Source organism: Ochotona princeps, chromosome 10, assembly GCF_030435755.1.
Source record: "Ochotona princeps isolate mOchPri1 chromosome 10, mOchPri1.hap1, whole genome shotgun sequence".
In the NCBI taxonomy this organism is placed as follows: domain Eukaryota; kingdom Metazoa; phylum Chordata; class Mammalia; order Lagomorpha; family Ochotonidae; genus Ochotona; species Ochotona princeps.
In genome coordinates this window covers 74,950,966-74,972,394 of record NC_080841.1, presented here as the reverse complement: position 1 = coordinate 74,972,394, position 21,429 = coordinate 74,950,966, and the positions used below count along the sequence as shown (strand labels likewise).

The 21,429-nt window shown below is 42.1% G+C and overlaps 1 protein-coding gene across 2 annotated transcripts in view; it reads left to right on the top strand.

Moving 5' to 3' along the window:
- ODAD2 (outer dynein arm docking complex subunit 2) overlaps positions 1–21,429 on the top strand; it is a 153,225-nt gene that overhangs the window by 79,192 nt on the left and 52,604 nt on the right. For both annotated transcript variants that reach the window (XM_058668911.1, XM_058668909.1), the window contains one exon: positions 20,573–20,761. In XM_058668911.1, coding sequence (XP_058524894.1) covers positions 20,573–20,761 — 189 coding nt within the window. The remainder of the gene's footprint in view (positions 1–20,572; positions 20,762–21,429) is intronic.

Below are 21,429 nucleotides of genomic sequence, written 5' to 3'. Positions count from 1 at the left end.
CCAATGGTAGTGTGAGGTCAGAAAGGACAGGAGTGATTAGGAGAGGGCGCCTGCAAGAGAGACCAGAAGGCAGATCAGTCAAGAAGTTAGTGGCTGGGCGCCCAGCAATATCACTCGCCTCTGAGAGGGCAATTGTCTTGGAAGATGGAAATGAATATACTTAATGTGTGAAGTTGATACTCATTGCTTATGGCTATTTCTGTGGAGACCTGAGTTTAATCCAGAGTGAGGTATGATATGGGAGGAAGAAATAAAAAGGATTAATAGTCCTGTCTTGTAGTTCAGCTATGGAGAGGAGGAGACTATATGAAATCCAGAAGGTGTGGTTCAGTTTTGCTGAATGAAAAGCAAGGGGAAGGAGAGGCCCCAGTGCGTATGTGTACCTGTATGTTGAGCAAGAGAGAGAACTCACAAAGAAAGAGGCTGAGAAATGCAAAAATGCCTGGAATGCTGTGCTAGAATATGTCACCTAAGGGTGTATTTTATAACCGACATTGTATCACAGCCCAATGGGAAACATTTTCTCAATTGTGGTGGTTCATAAGATACAGTGCATTTTGCATTTTACAGTCAGCTGCCTCATGGATTGGTGGAAATATTGCAATCAAGGAAACAGGAAAGTGTGCATTTACACCTTTGCTCTGCACAGCAGCATTTCCACCTTTTCCCCACGCCTGATGCTTTCGCACATCATTGTAGGTTGACATGGGACTAATGGTCCTGACAGCCACGCTGCAGAGAGCAGCCACTGTCAGTCAGAGCTGAGAGCAACCCAGAGGGAACACGGCCTCCGCCGTGACTGCAGGCAGTCTCTGCCCCTCAGGGTGCTGGCCACCTCTGTCAGGCGTGTGACTATGTGGGGGTGGATTGGGGGTGGGTTCAGATATGCTTAAACAGATGTTATGTGGGGTTTTTTTTTTATATATTGTTAACAACATATACTTCAGAACACATTTTCTGGTCATCTGTGATGCAAATACAGGTGAGCATCGCTGCTAGTGTATGTCTTGCATCTCATTTGGGATATATTTAAAGCCACAGTAGCTTTAAATATAGCAAGAATAAAAGACTGCTGGAGTGAATTGTGGGGTAGTCCAGATGAGGATAAGTTGCTGTTGCATTTGCATTGCTCTTATTCGGTTTAATTAGATTCACAAAACAAATGTTACATGTGAATTTTACTCACACAATATTCTTTCACCAGCAGACCAGTAGTCGATTAGAAAATTGAAAGCTTCCTTTTGTTTTTGGGAAATCAATTATGTCATATATGAGGAGACTTCAGAAGTTTTCACGGAAAATGAAATAGAAAGTAAACGTATATTATTGCAAACATTTTTAACTTGTCATGTTGTAATGACTTTTGATAGCTGTATCAGTGATAGAGGAATTTGCCAGGTGCAAATGGTCTGGTTTTTCAGCTTAATAATCATCTGTCCGTTTTGTAGATGACTAAAAATATTCTGCGTTTTGTCAAACTTGAAACAATATTTAAGAGAGGAAATAAGAATGTTCAGGTAGGAAGCTCTGCAGGGCTGTTCCATGGATCAAGAAGTATAGAAAGTCAAACCAAAGTGAGTTCAATCCAGAAACGAAAAAGAAACAACAAAACCAGTTTTAGTTGAGTTTTAAAATTAGTTTTACTGAAAAGTCTACATTTAAGATCTTTCTTGCATCAGGCGAAAGGATTGTTTGCCTTCAGTTGAGATTGCTAAAAATACAGAGATCCTGAAATGTGACTTCGGTAGTGAGATTATTTAGTAAATGTCATGAACTGCTTGTCTGGGTTGTGAAAAATGTGAGAACTGTGTAAGTGGAAGGAAAAGGCTGCTTCTTTCAAGGGCAATGATCAAACACATTTTTGGAGAAAAAGTGGTTAAACAGGTGTTCAGTATTAGGAAGTTGTGATGTAAAGAATGCAGTGAAATCTGGCAAAAATCCACCTGCTAGATTCTTTTTTCTTAAGAAGCAAAACTGCCTGCTGCAGCAAGTCTGCTCAAATGTAGACTCCCTGAGTGATAAGATATTGGAAAGTAGCAGAATGTGTGTGTTATTGCATTTTCCTCTTTGCAAATGTGGATGGATCGTATTTCTTTCTTAAGATACCTGCATCTTTGCTATTACTTCTATCTGTGAATGTGGCAAGACAAATTCTCCTAATTGTTCTTTTCACTAGTGAGTTTTAAATCGCCAGCAATTTAAGACTTTTGTCCAAAATTTAAACATGTAAGTACATTTGCTTTTTTGTATGAAACGATTACCACGATCCATATATACGATCACTACTCCTTTATACATTGAATAGCAGCCAAGTATTCTTTCTTTAGAATAAATACTGTGAATGTGCAAGAAGTCATTTGTGGAATTAGAAAACTTACTCAAACAAACTGTCCTCCAAATCGGTAATAGATCCGTGAGACCCTTCGGCCTCGTAACCTGCTTCAGCTGGACTTTGCTACTTGTTTAGAAAATATCGTCTGGTTTTGAATTTTAATCTTGGAAGGGGCAAAACCTTCAGTAATTTCAAAACCAGTGACATAAGAATCTGCTCCAAACAGAAAGCCAATCAGAGAAATTTGAGAATGATTTCCCCAGAAGAGAAGAAAAGTTAATTTTGGTGAGGGTGGAAAACATGCTTGAGCAGTCCGAGCCAGGAATGTGGAGCGCCGAGTGTGGCTGAGGCCCGCTCCTGACCACAGGTGTGACGGGACACAGCTGGTCAAACAGGACAGAAATTTGACATCACTGCCTGTTGAACCTCAGTGCCTGATGGGCTGTGCCCACTCAGAGGGCCAAGGAGAGCCTGAAGCAGGCATGTGCAGGGCTTTGGTTTCACACTCAGAAGGCTGCTGTAAACATGGTTTATGACCTTGGATTTGGCTGTGCTGGAGATGTAGAACGCATAGCAGTGCAGCAATAAGCCATAGAATCAACATCGTTTAAAAAAGAAAGAAAAAAAAAACCCCTCTACAATCTCTGTAAAATGTAATTTGTGCTTGCTTTCTGTCCAACTATTTGTGGCCTGTTATTATTTTTAGTCATCAAATAGTTTTAACATACTCTTCCTCCAGCTTCCCGTCCTGAAATCCAAAAAAGTGACAAACTATATTCTAAAGGGCACGTGTGCACCAGGTTTCAGTGTGAGGACGTGTAGAGCCAAAAGACCTTTGGCTTTCCTCAGCTCCCGTTCTCCCTTCTGCCAGGCTCCTGGCCCACGTGCCCTGCTTTCCAGTCCAGGAACGGGTGGAGAGACAGAGCAGTGACACAGGATGGAACGTTGCAACTGTAAGGGAATAGGCTCGTCTAAATTGTTATGTACAGAACACATGTCAGCTGTTAAACCTCTTAGTCATTGAATTGAGAACGGTGGAGTTTGTTAAGAGTGACTAATTTGTTAAATTCACTTAAAACATCTGCGATCATCCAATATGTGGTCATCAGAAACTGCCTCGCAAAAATTCAGTGAGTCAGACTGGGAGCTGTGAACCCAGTTAAGGTATTTCAAGTCGCTCGCTCCAAACTTGACCCAATTAGGCCCCTATCCATGAACTCCCCTATGTTCTGTATCCATCAGCTGCTTCCTACTACTCACTGCCCTCCTGGCACATTTTAAATTCTGTGGTCGGGGTCTGGCACCATGGTGCAGTGGCTAAATCCTTGCCTTGCAAACACCAGGATCCCATGTGGGTGCTGGTTCATATCCTGGCTTCTCCACTTCCCATCCAGCTCCCTGCTTGTGGCCTGGGAAAGTAGCAGAGGATGACCCAACACTGTGGGCTCCTGCCCCGCCATGGGAGACCTTGAGGAGCCTCCTGGCTCCTGGCATTGGATCGGCTCAGTTCCAATTGTTGCGGCCACTTGAGGAGTGAACCAGCAGACAGAAGATCTTTCTGTCTCCTTTGCTTAAATCTGATGTGCTTTTCTAATAAAAGACACTTAAAAATTTAAAAAAAATATGCCATAGTCAGTCACTGAGCAAAGCCCATTTTGAATGAGTGCAAATCCGTGTGCCCTCTTACTGTCTATGGTGTCTGATCAAGTCTCAGCCCTGTATGGGCACTTCTGTTCATCTTGACCGTGACTGGAGTCTGGCAGTTGATTGTTACTAGAAAAATCATGTGATCATGCCGATTACTACCATTAAGAACTTATGATCAGCAGTGTCAAATTAACCATCATAATGAAGTTTTCTCCCTTGAGCTCGGTCGCCAGTCCACAGTGGGACGCACTCTTCCAGCTTCAGGAAGATTTCCATTTCAGTTTAAAGTGTTTGGATAGTTAGAAATGCACCCGACACTTGCATGCTAATTTTGTAGCTCTGTTACTGAGTTCGTTTGTTAGTTGTAACAGTTCTTGTAAGGCACCTTCGGGTTTCTCTACATGTAAAATAGTGTCATTACGACAAGATAACTTTGCTTCTTCCTTTCCAATTTGAATTTCTAAAATTACTTTTCCTGGCTTAATTTCTTTGATGAAGAGCTCCATTACCGTGTTGAACAGAAGTAGTGCGCAAGCACATCTTTGGGGGTGCCAGCACCACAGGGCAGACGACCAGTGTGCCGCATCGGCCCTGTAACTTTCCCTTTGTAAACAAGATGCAGTATGCAGGTTGATTTCCTTATTCTTTTTTTTTTTTTTTTTTGCATCCAAATTTGTTAAGTTTATTGTCTTCAAACATGCTGGCAGTTTTTAAGACCTAACATAGGTCTTAAAAACTGAATTGAAATAACATATCCTTGGCAACTGAGAGCCAGGAACTTCATCCAGGTCTCTCTCTCTCTCTCTCTCTCTCTCTCTCTCATATAGCTTTTTTCTTTAAAAGATCAATGATGTTTCATTGAAAGAGATAGCTAGATAAAGATATAGTTACATAGGAATAGACAGTCTCTTCCATATGCCGGGTCAGCTGTGAGACAGCCACAGCAGCCAGGGTTAAGTCCGGCTAAATCCAGGAGCGAGGAGCTTCATCTGGGTTTCCCATGTGGGTGCAGGGGCCCAGGTACTCAATCCATCTTCTGCTGCTTTCCCAGGCACATTAGCAGGTTGCTGGACCTGAAGTGGAGCAGCTAGGTCTTGAGCCAGCCGTGTGGGATACCAGCATCGTAGTCAGCACTGTATGCTTTCTTCCTACACTATAAGGTTGCTTTAAGTCTTCGCTCTCCTTCTGCTCCTATTTGCTTTGTTTTTGTTTGCTTTGTTTTTTCTTATTTTAAGTCAGTTTAGCTAAAGGCTTGTCAATTTTGCTGATCTTTCTGAATAACCAACCTGTTGGGGTTTTCATAGCTTTCTGTGCTGTTTTTCTATTATCGGTACAATTTCTTTTTAATCCATCAGTTATTTATCCTTGTAAGTGTATTGTTTGATTTTCACGTATTTATGATTTTTCCCAGTTTTCCTTCTTGGGTAGGTTTCTAGTTTTATTCTGTTGCCTTCAGAAAAGACATTTTATATGATATAGTCTTTAGAAACATGTTCAGACTTGTGCTTTGCCATAATGCATGGTCTATCTTTGAGAAAGCTCAACAGACTCCTGAAAAAAGTATGTTATTTTTGTTATTGGATGGAGTGATTAGGGTATGCCTGTTAGGCCCCATTGGTCTACATTGTTGTTTGGGTCTTCTGTTTGTTAACTATCTTCTCTCTCATTAGGCTTCTGTTAAAAAGTGGGATACTGGGGCCCGGTGAGGTAGCCTAGCAGCTAAAAGTCCTTGCCTTGCATGTGCTGGGATCCTATATGGTTGCTGGTTAATGTCCCAGTGGCCCCACTTTCCATCCTGCTCCCTGCTTGTGGTCTGGGAAAGCAGTAGAGGATGGCCCAAAGTCTTGGGACACTGCACCAATGTGGGAAATCTGGTGGAGGCTCCTGACTTTTGATCGGCGCAGCACCGACCATTGCAGCTGCTTGGGGAGTGAGTCAGTAGACAGAAGATCTTCCTCTCTCTCTCTTCTCCTCTCTGTATATCCGCCTTTCCAACAAAAGATGGAAGACCTTCCTCTCCTTTCCAATGGAAAGGCGGATATACAGAGAGGAGAAGAGAGAGAGAGGAAGATTCTCCGTCTACTGACTCACTCCCCCAAGTGAGCGCAATGGTCGGTGCTGCGCCAATCCAAAGCCAGGAGCCAGGAACTTCCTCCAGGTCTCCCACACGGGTGCAGGGTCCCAAGGCTTTGGGCCGTCCTCGACTGCTTTCCCAGGCCACAAGCAGGGAGCTGGATGGGAAGCGGGACAGCAGGGTTTAGAACCGGCACCCATATGGAATCCTGGGGTGTTCAAGGCGAGGACTTTAGCCGCTAGGCCACGCCGCCGGGCCCCAAAATAAATAAATCTTAAAAATAAAAGTGGGATGCTGAAGACTACTACTACCCTCACATAGCACTGAGTTTCCTCCTTCAACTCTGCCAGATTTTTTGCACTTCATTTATTTTGGAGCACTGATTTGGTCCATAAACATGCCCAATTACTGTATTTTTGACCCTGTTAACCATTATTTAGTGCCTTTCTCTTTCATGACAGTTTTTTATTTCAAATCAGTTTTGTCCGGTGTTAGCCATTCAGGCTTTATTTCATGCTGTTTGCATGAACTCTTTTTCCATCCTCTCTCTCTTGCCAGCCTAAGTATATCCTGGATCTGAAGTGAATTTCCAATACAGTGTGTTGTTACACCTTAATATTTTTTAGTCCGTTTTTCTGATCCATATCTTTTGATTAGAGTTTATTTCACCTACATTTATGTTAATTAATGCTAATCACCTGCTTCTTTATTTTGAACTTTTTTCTAAGTTTCACAATTGTTTTGTCCCATAGCTCCTTCATTATTGCCTTTCTTTATTAGTTGATTTTTATTAGAGACTCATGTTGATTTCCTTCTCATTTCCTTTCTTATACATAGTTATTTTTTAATTTAACATTGAAATTATCTATAGTATCTTGGAACCGTAGTAGTCTGTCTTAAATTGACAGTGACTTAATACAATTGTAGTAATAGGGTCCAACACGATGGCGTAGTGGTTAAGGTCCTCGCCTTGCATGTCCCGGGATCCTATATGGGTGCTGATTCCCTGGTGGCCCATGCTTCCCATCCAGCTCCCTGCTTGTGGCCTGAAAGCAGTGGAGGATGGCCCAAAGCCTTGGGACCCTGCACCCGCATGGGAGACCTGGAGAAGGCTCCTGGCATCTGATTGGCTCAAATCCAGCCATTGCGGCTGCTTGGGGAGTGAATCATGGGAGGAAGATCTTCCTCTTTGTCTCTCCTCCCTGAATACCCCCGCCTTTCCAATAAAAAAAAATGTAGTACTATAATTTCACTTTCCCTTTCCTTTATATACTTTATATTATTGATGTCACAACTTAGGTCTTTGTGTATCATATTCCTATTAACTCGTATGAGGGCTCTTTAAAATATTCATAGAAAATTCATGTGAAGAAGCTACCTGGACTTTGAACCTTTTGTACCAAAATAGACATTTTGTAGAAGATATTTACATGGAGACTGACAAAGAGGGAGGGACAGAGAAAAAGAGAAAGAAAGAGAGGTCTTGCACCTGCAGGTTCACTGCCCAAGTGGGTGTCACAGGTAGGTCTGAGTCAGTCCAAAGCCAGGAGCCAGGGACCTCATCCTGGTCTCCCACAGTGCTTACGTACGGGGCTTGTCCTCTCCTGTCTTCCCAGGCACATTAGCAGAACTGGGTGGAAAGTGGAAAATCCAGAACTTGAGCCAGCACCCCTATAGAGGATGTTGGCATCACAAGCAGTGAATTAACCTGCAATGCTACAACACTGATAGCTATCCTCATCTTTTGATCCCATTTTTCTATGAACCTTTGGAGGTATTTTTGTCTTTATGAAGATTTTTACATATGTTTCTTAAATCCTGAAATCAAGCGTTTAAAATTGCTATAATACTATTATTTGTATTTGCTCTTTATTAGAGAACTTAGTATTTTGTGTAGCTTTGAGTCACTATCCAAAATCATTTCATTGAATTTTCAAAACTCCCTTTAGTGACTTATATAAATAGTAGGTGTATTTGCAGCTTTCGTTTCTTAGGACAATTTAAATTCCCCCCTCATCCTTAAAGGATGTATTTACCAGATACAGAATTTTTAGTAAGAACTTTTACCTTCCAGCACTGTAAATATATTATTGCATAATATTTTGGCCTGAAATGTCTCTGTGACTCATGTTGTCAATCTGCGCGTATTTTCTCTTGCTGTTGTGAATAGCTTGTTGTCTGTGGCTATTAGCAATCTGAGTGTAATATGCCCCAGTGTGCAACTCTGTGTGCACTGAACCGCTGTGATTTGTATATCCGGGTGTTTCATGAAGTTTGGGACATCTTCATTTATTCTTCTGATCCTTCATCTTTTTTTTTTCTTGCCTCAGGATTGATCAACTCAAATTACCTATGTTCATATTCACAGACTTGTGTCTGTTTGAATCAGCTATTATACATATCTAGCACATTTTTCAATTCAGTTACCAATTTTCACTTTCAGGATTTCTGTTTCTATGTATACACACATACAATTTCTGTGTTATTTTGCTTCATTCAGATTTTTATGATTTCTTTTTGTTCTGTTTTCCTTTACCTTTTTGAATATGCGTTTTTAAAAGACTGTGTTCTTTGGAGAGGCAGATTTGTACAGAGAAAAGAGAGGTAGAGGCATCCGCCATCACTGGTTCATGCCACAAATGGCCACAAAAGCCAGAGCTGAGCTAATCCAAAGCCTGGAGCCAGGAGCATCCTCCTGGTTTCCCTTGTGGACGCAGGAGCCCGAAGACCTGATTTTCCCTCCACTGCATTTACAGGCCACAAAACAGAGAGCCCGCTAGGATGTGGAGCAGCTAGAATACGAACTGGCGCCCATATGGGCCCCTCTTTGAATATATGTAAAACAGATATCTCAACATCATTGTCTAGTAAGTTTGATGCATTTATTTTTGTGAGGATCATTCATGAACGTTTGTTTCTTTATGTGAACCATACCTTGCTATTTCTCCATAATGCTTAAGGTCTTTTGTTGAAAGCTAAGTGTTTGAAAGAGCAGCCATGGGCCTGGCACAGTAGCCTAGTAGCTAAAGTCCTTGCCTTCCATTAGCCAGGATCCCATATGGGAACCAGTTCATATCCCAGTTGCTGCACTTCCCATCCAGCTCCCTGCTGTGGCCTGGGAAGGTAGTGGAGGACAGGCCAAGGCCTTGGGACTCTGCACCCATGTGGGAGACTTGGCGGAAGCTACTGGCTCCTGGCTTCAGATCAGCTCAGCTCTGGCCATTGCGGCTAATTGGGGAGTGAACCAGTAGATGGAATATCTTTCTCTCTATCTCCTTCTCTGTGTGTATGTGTAATTCTGACTTCCCGGTAAAAATAAATAAATGTTAAAAAAAAGAAGAAGAATTTTTTAAAAGTGGGGGAAAAAAACGAACATTCACCTATCCCATTGTTTTCTGATTGACTTGGAAGTTGTGTTGTTAACTGCCCCCCGAGTCTCGTTAGCCTGCAGTGAAAGCACAAAGTTTTCTCAAGTTTCTCTAAGCCTGCATCCCATCTCTGTGTGTGTAGCTTTAATTTTCTTCATGTGCCTGGCTCCTTTAAAATATCTTAATTTCCCGAAGAATCTCACCCTATCTTTTGCTTGGAATCTTCGATGTTCTATTATGTTCCTTCACAAGTCTTTCATTAAATTTTAGAGTTCTCAAGTGTCAATTTTTATGCATTCTTGTTGCTATGGAGTCAGAGTTTTTGAGGTCCTTACCATACCATTCCAGATGTGTGTCTCTGTTGGAAACTAAACATAGGCCCTCGAGTAAAGCTTTGTGACACAGATGCTTTGATTTGCAAGTAACAGCATCCCATTTTGGTAATTACCCAAATAGGTTATTCTGTACACTGGCTGTACATTAAAGTAACTCCTTTGCAAATGCATTTGCAGTCTTGTGATTCCTTCCTGGACACACACACATTTCCAACACGTCAGCCAGGTGATCATAATCAGAAAGCAGTGCTGAAAGATTGGTTCCAAGCACAGTTTTCAGATCCCACACCACACAGCATAAACATAACTCCTCACATTTGTGAGACTTGGGAAAGACTCCTTCGAAACGTCACCAAAAGCACAGGCAGTCAAAGCCAAAATAAACGAATTGGACTACATCAAGCTGAGAAGTTTCTGTACAGCAAAGGAGATGATCAACAAAGTTAAGAAGCAGCCAAGAGAATGGGAGGAAATCTTTGCACATTACACAACTGATATGGGACTTAGCACCCAGGATTTACAAAGAGCTTCAGAAACTCACTATCAGCAAAAACAAAAACCCTGTGAGGAATGAGTGAAGGAAGTAAACAGACATTTTTCAAAAGAACAAATTCGGTCCTGGTTTAGTAGCCTAGCGGCTAAAATCCTTGCCTTGATGGTGCCAGGATCCAATATGGGCACTGGTTCTAATCCCGATGGCTCCACTTCCCATCCAGTTCCCTGCTTGTGGCCTGGGAAAGCAGTCGAGGACAGCCCGAAGCCTTGGGACCCTGCACACGTGTGGGAGACCTGAAGAAGCTCCTGGCTTCAGATTGGCTCAGCTCCGGCCATTGTGGTCACTTGAGGAACGAATCAGCGGATGGAAGATCTTTCTCTCTGTCTCTTTTCTCTCTGTGTATCTGACTTTCCAATAAAAATAAATAAATCTAAATTTTAAAAATTAAAATAAAAAATAAAAATAAATTTTAAAAAAAGCCACAAAAGAACAAAATCAGATGGCTAATAGACATATGAAAAAGTGCTCAGGTTCCATAGCTGTCAGGGAAATACAAATGAAAACCACATTGAGGCTCTACCTAATTCCAGTGAGGTTGGCCTACATTCAAAACTCTACTAACAATACATGCTGATGTGGGAAGTGGGGAGAAAGGTACGCTCTTTCACGGGAATATATCCAAAGGAAATGAAATCTGTATATGAGAAAGTGACATGTAATCCTATATTTATGGCAGTACAATGTACAATAACAAAGACATGGAAAAAAACCAGATGCCCATCAAAAGAGGAGTGGATAAGGAATCTGTGGTACATCTACTCCATGGAATATTACTCAGCCATTAAAAAAGTGAAAGCATACCATTTGCAACCAAATGGTCCCAACTAGAGACCATTATGCTTAGTGAAATAACTCAATCACAAAAAGACAAATACCATACGTTCTCTCTAATATAAGGCAACCTTCATGCAAAATACAGGATCAATAGCCCTTTCAATACTGTTTTTTTTTTTGCTACATCTCAGGGGTTTGAAATTTTTGTTTTTATTCATTCAGAAAAAGTTCTTGTTTTTCTTATTAATTTCTTCACTGACTCTTAAGTCACACAATAACAAAATAATAAACAAACAAATTAAAAATCTTACGGTTTAAAAAACGGTATAGAAAGTATATTAAAATTCTTGTTGCTACCTAACATGTATTTTGAATACATTCTTTAGTATGGATGAGATGTGGAATTAAATGAACTTCAAGTGGTTTTTCATGGGACTGATATTTTAATTATGTGGCCTATTGGTAAAAAAAAAAAAAGAAATACATTCTCAAGCTAAAACATTTTAAATGTATATGTATATGTATATATACATATATATGTGTGTGCGTGTGTACATGTAATTAAATGTATGTATACTCACACATTTAAAATGCATTATAAATACATAAAGTGTAAAACACACACACACAGAGTAGATTGGTGTGTATTAGCTCCATGTCACAGATGTGGAAAATGAAGCTTAGAGAAGTAAAGTCACTTGCTGGAAGCCACATTGCCAATGGTGGGGCTAGAGTATGCTCTCACTCAATGTGGAACTTAAATTCTTCGCCCAGTGGTTGCAAGCCCTTGAGAACACTCACACATCTTTATGATGCTGGCTGTGGCATACACACATTTTTATGAAGTTGGTATTGGGTGCAGCTTTGGTGTCTCAGTCCATTTGTGGGGTTATAAAAAATGCCACAGGCTGAGCAGGTGATACATTTATGAAGAACAGAAATTCACCTTGCGTGGTTCTGGAGGCAAGCTGATCCCACGTGAAGCGCCAACGCTGTGTCTAGCGAGGGGTGCTCTTGGCTTGCCCTGCCCTATTGCTCCATCCTTACATGCTGGAAGGCAGAAGGCAAGAGGCCGGAGCCGTCCTTGAAACCTCTTAGTAAAAGCCTCAGTGGGATCCACTGCACTTCGGCCCTCTTGATTTAGTTACCTGGAGGTGACCCCACACCTTAGTAGTACCACACTGGTGATGTCTTTGAAAACATGTGTTTTGGCGGGTAGACTTGTGCCAGAGTTGTTTAAAATTTCTCAGATAATTCCCATGTGCAATATATTTTCTATCCCCTAAGGTGAAACGGTTCACTTGGTTTCTGTAAGTATTATATGGAAACAGGCACAATTTTTACATGTGAAAACTTATCTCTATGGATCAATTGTTTAACCTATTAAATGCGATAAGGGACATCCATCAGTGAAGGACAAGGGGGTTCTGACTGCATAGTAACTCACTTGTAAAAGTACTGGAATTTCAGCTGCCTCGAGGCTTGGTGTGAGCACATAGCTCTTGACAAGCACTTCTGTAGTGTGTGCTGTGAGGCACATTAGAAGTGCCTAACAGCGGCTTTCAGGGGCAACCTTGAGGAGTGAGAGCGGTTTCTCACTGAAACTCGTTTAGTGTGAAAGTTGGTTGAAAGCGCACAGCACGTATGAGGCAGGCCAGACAGCTGGCGTCAAAGATCAGGCAAGCACATTTCACCTCCATTACGAGTTAAATAGACTCTCTCCTGATGAAGTGGGAGGGTAACCACATATTTATAGAAAGGGGGGGGGGTGTAACAGAGTTAACAAGTAAACTTTGGGAAAGTAACCTATTTAAAAACTGGAGAACTGTACTTCGTCAAATATTGTTCCCAAGCAAGATATTGATTTCAAGTGTTGTCTTTAGGGTCATCCATGTAAAAGTCACTGTTAAGACACACCTGCCTGCAACTGAACAGGACATTGCTTTCCTGATCTGAATCAGTGGATTACTCAGAACAAACCTAAAACAAATTTAATATATGTAATCCACATAATTACATAAAACATACCCACACATACCTAGATTGTAACTAATAGCTAGATCATGCGACTGCTGCTTACACTGATTTAGCACCTTGTACTTGTCATAAAGTTCTTTCCTGTACGTCATTGGCTGAGAATGTCATTTAATTAACTCAGTAAGCCTCTGGATACACAATGGTGCCTTGCCATGTAGATGTCCTCATTAGTGGTTATTGCATCTGACACAGGATTCACACAGGCTCAGTCAAATGAAAATAATCACGGTTGTCTGGTATTTTAACAGTGTCTTGAGTCGGTCCAAGGGAAGTAGAAAAATTCAGAAGTTACACTCACTTTCATTTTTCTGGTGGTTCAGTTAGATAAAGCTACTCTCAAAGTGTTATGCCCCCCTTTTGCCTTGCTATGTAACCAACGTACTTTTCCTTGAGTTCAAAAGTAAAGGAAATGACAATTGATATTCTGATTTTGAGTTTTGAAGAGCTCCATCTGAGAGCAGGAGACAATGCTAAGTCAGCAGGGATTCTCTGGGAGCCAGCGGATGGCTAGGAGCAGCCCTGGCGTCTCAACACAAACAGGCTCCCTGTTCTTGCGTCTGCATAGGTTCTACAGGGAATTCTTAAAGAATTTCATTCACTGCACACACTTTCAGGGCAAAATTTGCCTGTCCTAGTTCTGGTTTCTCTGGCATGATACTTCTAATGTGAATATAGGGTTTTTGGAAAAAACCTTTAAGTGCAATGTGCTATTTTAAGAACTTCTTCAAGTACTATCTTCTGCAGTCTCTTCGTATAACGCACAGTAGTTTTGTGTAATTTCTCCGGTTATAATTTTTGTCTTACGTCCTGTGATGTTTTAAAGTGTGTTTTAAAGCCACATTATGTGTGTTTCACCTCATGAGAAGACTGCCAGCTTTTTTTTTTTTTGCTGGAGGCAAGAGAATGAATTTCATACCCATTAATTTAGTTGCTCTATGCCAAAATACCCAGTTTCCTGTTTTATTCATTAATCCGTAAATAATGTCTTAATATTTTCCTATCAGTTAAATTTTAACCAAATGTCATTTCTTTCCCTGGTTGTATTTTTCATCTTATTGGTGTATTCTTCTTGGTTTTAATTTGTGCCTGACATCTTTTCCTGTGTATTCAGCCATCCATTTAATAGCATGATGAAGGTGTTTCATAATCTCTTAGTGACTACTTTTGTTTGTCTGAGGAAGTATTATTAGCACAGTAGTAACTTCATCTCTTTTGGATTTTTAAAAAAGATTTTAATTTATTTTTATTGGAAAGGCAGATATACACAGAGGAGGAGAGACAGAGAGGAAGATCTTCCATCTGATGCTTCACTACCCAAGGGACCGCAGCGGCTGGTGCTGAGCCAATCCAAAGCCAGGAGCCAGGAGCTCTTCCGGGTCTCCCACATGGGTACAAGGTCCCAAAGCTTTGTGCCGTCCTCGACTGCTTTCCCAGGCCACAAGCAGGGAGCTGATGGGAAGCAAGGCCGCCGGGATCCTGGTGTGTGCAAGGTGAGGATTTTAGCCACTACGCTACCAAGCCGGGCCCTTACAATTTTAATCCCATCCATCATGATGATTCTTTGGGTTACCTATAATCTAGATTTAGTGTCATAGACACAAGTGTAGGTCCAAGGCTGAGAATGCAGTGGACAATGGAGAAGCCAAAAAAAAAAAAAAAAAACAACTAAACAAGCTAAAGCTTTTAGTTTTGTCACTGTCTGTCTATGAACCTGAAGCTTTGGGGTCCATCAAATGAGGATGCTTTGCCTCCTTCAACTGATGCCATGGTGCTCAAGTGAGGAACGTGTGGGGAAAAGTCCCTTATAAACTGCAAAAAGTTAGGCGATTGTTCCTCGCTACTGATGCACCTTTGAATTGTGGACAACCAGCATTATGCCAGTGGTGAAATTGGCCCAAGCTAATTTTTAAGATATGTGAGAAGGTGGAAAATGTGGTGAATTTGCCCAGTCGTTTAGCATTGGTGAAAGACAGTTTTGGCAGAGTAATTACTTTTTCCATCCTTGAATATACTGTCTGCCTTTCCATGCTAGGCAAGACGTCATTTGTTTAAAATCTTTAAACCTAAAAAGAGAATGAGAAAAGAAAAGAAAGAAATCTCACCTTCCAAACATGTCAACAAACTTTGGAGGGGCCTACAGGCTTCTGAGTCTACCATTTTGCTGTGCCTGGATAGTAAACATTACGAGACCTCAGTGAGCTGGGCCTGTGATCTCACCAAGTGAAACCTTGGCTCCCCGTGTCTCACACCACGCACTTGAGCAAGTTCTTGGATCACACGCAAATGCACTCACTTTTGTCTCTCTTCCCAATGTGGTCCCATGGCTGTGTCTCCAGTGATGGGACAGTGCAAAAAGTGCGAGTTGTTAGACCCCTTGGGGTTGACTGACGGAGCAGTACTGGTTTGATACGTGGCCTGTTGAACCAGTCTTATCCACTTACAGAGTTAAATTTTTTTCTCTAGTTTTGGTGACTTGGGGTAAGTATCTTAAATATTTCTCATTTTCTCCACAATTCAACATTTATTAATTATCCAATGAATGTTCCAATGCAGGCCGATACTTCAAGTGAGAATAAAAGAACAAGACCAGGTATCTATCTGTTCTTGAAAAACTCACAGATTAATACAGGAAGAATGCATGAGCACAGGGCTGGAAATGCCTTCCCTTGTGAATGGCTGATCAGATTTCGGAATGAGCTAACACAACAGCATCGCAGCTTCATTAAGGACCAAGGCTCTTTCCTGGAACTTCCTGTTTTTCCCTTCTCAGCGTGACCTGCAATGATTTTTTTTTTTCTTATAAACTGGAAAACTTTCCAAGAATATTCCTGGGAAACATCATCTCAGACCTCACTGACTGTAATGGGTTCGCTAAGTAATGATTGGCAAGTGTAATGAGACTTCCAATGAGGTCGTGGGTGGGTAAGGAATTACCCCTGGGATTCAGCACCCTTTCCCCTAACACCTGTACATATGTGGCAGACCCACAGAACCAAAGCTTAGCAACCAAAGGAGACTAGAGAAATGTATTTTGGAGAAAAACACAAGAGTCTAGAGAACAGGGAGTGACCTCCTTTCCTGTGGAAAGGAGAGGAGGAGAGGTTCATGAGAGAGATGTTATTTGAGCTGGTGTTGAAAGACCAGTCAGAGTGTGTGAGATTATGGCAGAGCAGCCAGGTGAGGAAACTGACATGGCAAAGATGGAGAAGCCGGTGGCTCTTGCGGAACCATGTTTAGGAGGTACCAATCAGGCCCAAGACAATACTGGGAAAGAAAACAAGCCGGACTGGGGCAGCACTTGGCTGTGACATCATCCTGAAGCAGGCGAAGTGGTGGTGCTTGGTCACTTCCCCGTGGGCACTCTGGAGGTGTGATGTCATTCTCAAGGAGGTCCACGCAGGAGGAGCCTCGGGGATGTCATTCCCTGAGGTCTCTGATGGCCGAGAGAGCTTCACACTGTGGTTCCACGCCACAGCCTGGCCTCACGTTTTCTCTCTTTGAGTGAGTCACGGAATGTTGCTATTGAAAGGTTTGATGACAAAAACCTTCTTCTTTTCCTTGCAGATGAATTGGTCTTTTTGCTTGAATGACCAAAGTAATTAAAAAAAGTCCAACATTGTGCTAGAATGTATAGTTCTGTTTGTTTGGAGTCAGTTTTCCCAGATCTATGAGACAATGCTTCCAATGCGCGCTCAAGGAAACTTCTAATTCTTCTTTTTCTCCACTCTTCTCCTTTCTTCTTCTTTTTTTGTGTAAGTACTTGATTTGTTCCCTTTGACTTTTCTTTTAGGAATTCTTTTTCCATCATTTTTCAGGGTTCATATATCTTTATTTATTTACATAAATCACCCGTTTATCTTTTCATTGCTGCATTTCTTCTGGTTTTCTAATTTATACACACACACACACTTTTTCCGGTTTTAATTCTTTGTGGAAGTCTTTAGTTTTTCTTTATTTTTTTCTTAATGAAACAATTGATAAGCTTTAATCATTGTGAGTGATATGTTTTGTTCCTCTTGGGGTTGTTTTTCTCATGTTGTGGCTTCACCCAGCTCTCATCTGTCTTGTAGGCAGGCGGGTCAGTTTGCCCTGCCCTCACCTGCGAGGTGGTTGTTTTTCTCTGTCTTCTCCTTGATTTTACTTCACATGGTTACCCCTCATCGAAATTGCCCATCGTCTTCATTCTGCTCCTTTTGAACTGAAAGGCAGTTTCCTTGCCTCCTAGAGGGGAGATGTGGCCAGGTCCCATTGTCTGTCATCACCCTGGGGACGGCATCTCTCCAGTCCTTCAGCCCGGTGGTGGTAGGACTGAGCCTAGCACCGTCAGGACATGTGGTATTGTGTCTATGAATCAGGACTGGAGAAGCAGTTGTTCTGGTGCAGCAGGCGGAGCCACCAGCTGCTCTGTTCTCTACCCAACTTCTTGCCAGTGTGCCTGGGAAAGCAGTACTTGGGCCCCTGAGCCCATGTGGAAGACCTGGATGGAATTCTGGGCTATTGGATTGGATTTGACCTAAACTGGACTGTTGCAGCCATTTTGAGGATGGGGCATGGTGAACTAGTGGATGGAATGTCTGTCACTCTGTGTCTCTCCCCCCTTTTCAGTGACTCTTCCAAATAAATAAATCTTTTTAAAAATTAAAAACAAAAAGCTGTCCCTGAGAAGCCCATGCCCAGCGTCCTTTTGCTTTGGTAGCGTCTTAACACATGGAAGTATGAAAAGGTGACAGTATAGTATACAATTAAAATATTAGCCTTTTAACTATTGTATTAATATCTTGTAGACTTTTTGCTTCTGTTTTCATTTCTTATATGTTTTACTGATTTCTTCACTGACTCATAGGTCAGTGAATAGCATCATGAATAGCAACGCTTGCTTCAAGAAGGTCTTTGATTTTCTTTTTCATTTCTTCAGTGACACATTGATCATTCAGTAATATGTTATTTAACTTCATGTTGTTGTAAATTTTCCCTTTTTCTTCCTGTTGTTGATTTTGTTTTATGGCTTTTCATTTAAGGGGATGCATAGTAACTGTGTAATGGAGACTATTACATGCCGATGTGAAGATACAACACAATATGCATCTCTACTTCCTAATAAAAATTGGAGACCCAGTGAAACTATTAAGTATATCTTGACAATAGGATGTTGGACTCTCTGTCATTGTCCATACCTACAATGTCAGGATACACATAAATAGCAGAATGATGGACTTATGACTGTTTATGAAGGCCTGTGCTAATGTAATAATTTAGGGGAAATCAATGAAGGAGAGGAGATTTGGGGTGTGTGTAGAAGGGAAATCCCAGAGCCTATGGAACTATATACTGAAATAATAAGTAAAATGAAAATAAAGCAATGATGTTCTAGAGAAAAGAAACAAATATATTAAAATTAGATAGATATAGGTATAGATATAAAATGAAAGCGAATATATTAAACATAAATTAGGACTCTAACCAAAAACCATCCTACCTCACCCCAAAAAACAAAACAAAAGCTTGAGAGTTGTCATGGACCCACCTGTAAGGAAGCACCCCCAGTCATGTTCCCCAGGCCATGTCCTTCTGCTCCTCTCCGAAATCATCACCGTCTCCTGGCTGGCCTGGTCATCATCACCTCTGACTGCCCCACACACGTTTTTGCCTCCTCCCATGATTCTACACCTAATCCCAAGGGATTCTGTAAGAAGATGCCCCCACGCCTACAACTGAAACCTCCTCAACGGTTTCCACGTGCCTTGCAGATAAACCTCACACTCTTCACCGAGCCTGCCCAGACCTCTCACTGCCCAAGTCCCGTTTTCTCCCATGCTGCCGTGCCTGTTTTAATATTCTCCCTCTCCCTCTCAGATCCATCTCACATGGTGCTTCAAATTCCCACAATCCCAGGGGCCCTTGCCAAGCTGCCCTGGGTGAGGGGCGTTACGTCTGGACCTCATGGTGGCTGTTCCTCTGTCCTAGTGCAATTCGTTACGCTTTTGAGGGTTTAATGCCCAACTGCCCCAAGCTGTAAACAGCACGATGGCTCATGTGTGGCTACAGTCCATGCTTGTACTCACAGATTCTGTCTAGGGATTTGCCTACTTGTTAAAATGCGTTTGTCACCACCAAATCAGTACCCACTTTGCTTTCACGGTCATGGTTGGATACACATGGAGAGGTGGAAAATTGCCAAGTTGCCCAACACACACCTCAGCTGAGGTCAAACAAGGTGCTACTTTTTGCTGTCACCCTGGTAACAAGTGTCCATTGTTTGGTCTCTGGAGTACACCACCCCCCTCTTTTCTTCTTTTTTTATCACAAAAGACTGATATCCAGAGTGCAAGTGTGTGGATTCTGGGACTGTGTGTGATTCTTTTTTTTTTTTTTTAAGATGTATTTATTTCTTTTTATTGCAAAGTCAGATATACAGAGAGGAGGAGGAGACAGAGAGAAAGATCTTCCATCTGATGATTCACTCCCCAAGTGACAGCTCCCTGATTGTGGCCTGGGAAAGCAGTTGAGGATGGCCCAAAGTCTTGGGCCCCTGCACCCGAGTGGGAGACCTGGAAAAAGTTCCTAGCTCCTGGCTCCTGGCTTCAGATTGGCCCTCTTTTTTCCTGTGCTTTGGTTTCATTATGTCATTGCTTGAAATGGCTCCAGGCATGGAGCTGAAATGCTACCCGGTGTTGCTGAGCGTGAAGGCTCCCTGTGCCACCCTTGGTATTGGATCAGCATTGTGGCTTGAGTAACAGTCTCATTGGCTCTAAGTTCAGTGTCCCTGAATGAATAGCATCTAGGAAATAGGGTGTCCCCTCGCACACGTGGGCAGGCTATGTATCAAGTGGGTGATAGTAAGGAGCAATGAGACAGCATTAACCCAATCAGTGTTAGTGGGGACCATGAAACAAAACTGGGGTTCACGTTGGGGCCTTGCAGTGCTGGCATCTCACATCAGAATCCTGATTCAAGTGCCAACTGCCCAACTTCCATTCCGGCTCCATGCTGCTGCACCAGGGAAATCAGTGGAGGATGACCCGGGCGCTTAGCCCTCTGTCTCTCTCTTGGGAAACCAGGATGGAGTTCCAGGCTGGCTGTTCTGGTCTTTTGAGGAGTGACTCAGCAGATGGAAGATTTCTCTTTCCTCTGTCACCCTGTCATTCAGCCTGAAATTAAAAAAAAAAAAAAAAAAAAAAAGCAAAACTACCATAGACTGTAAGACTCTATTACATTTTGTTAACTTCTGTATCTCAGTAGCCAGCACAGTCACATGGAAATGATAAATTTTTGAAATGAAATTTTGTAAGCATATCTGTTATATATGTATTCATGTGTTATAAATAATACTGAGCTAAACTAAACTGAATGCTTCTTTCCTGACCACCATGTATCTCACAGCTCTGTTCCTACTTTCTGACTTTGTACACATAGGTTTCTTTCTGATCCCAATTCTGTTTTTCCATCTAGGATGCTGGAGAAATGGTTCGGTCCTTTGTCGGTGGTTTGGAACTTATCGTCAGCTTGCTCAAGTCAGATAACCAGGAAGTTCTGGCGAGTGTATGTGCTGCTATTACCAACATAGCCAAAGACCAGGAAAATCTCGCCGTCATCACAGATCATGGGGTCGTCCCTTTACTGTCCAAACTGACGAACACAGTAAGTAACACTCAGTTTCTTGCATGCGTTCTGTCGCACAATATTCTGGTGTAATGGCACCAAGCAGGAGCTTAAAAATCCAGCGATCTGGATTTAACGTCACTGTCTGTCCCTCACGAGATAGGAGGTTTTGGCCAACTCATTTGCTTTTCCTGAGACTAATATATGCAAAAGCGTGTTTTAAACTATAAAACATTCCTAGACAAGGCCCTTGTAAAAATAGAGGCTGCTTTTTATTCGCTACTGGCAGGTACTGTGGTGGCACATAGAAGTGCTATTATGTAAGTGCTAGCTATCATCTCCCCTACCACCAGCACCATTATTATTCTGAAGACAGTTGTGCAAGCCAGCAAGTTGATGGCATTCTTGAGCTAGAAGGCTCTGGCGATCACTGTATTGTTTACCTAGGGCCGGGCCGGATGGAACAAGCAGCCTGAAGAAACAATGACCTCACTGTGACCAGGAGGGTTTGAGTATAGCTTGGACTACCACTTGGCAGGAGAGCCACAGAGCTGAAATGCAGACACTGGATAGTGGTGGGTCAAGAAGCCTTAGTTCCTCAGAGCGTGTGCCAGGCACCAAGCTCTTGCCCACCTCTCGAGACTAGTCCAGTCAATGCACACAGACCATATATGCTCTTTGGTTACATTTTGCCGATACAAGGTCAT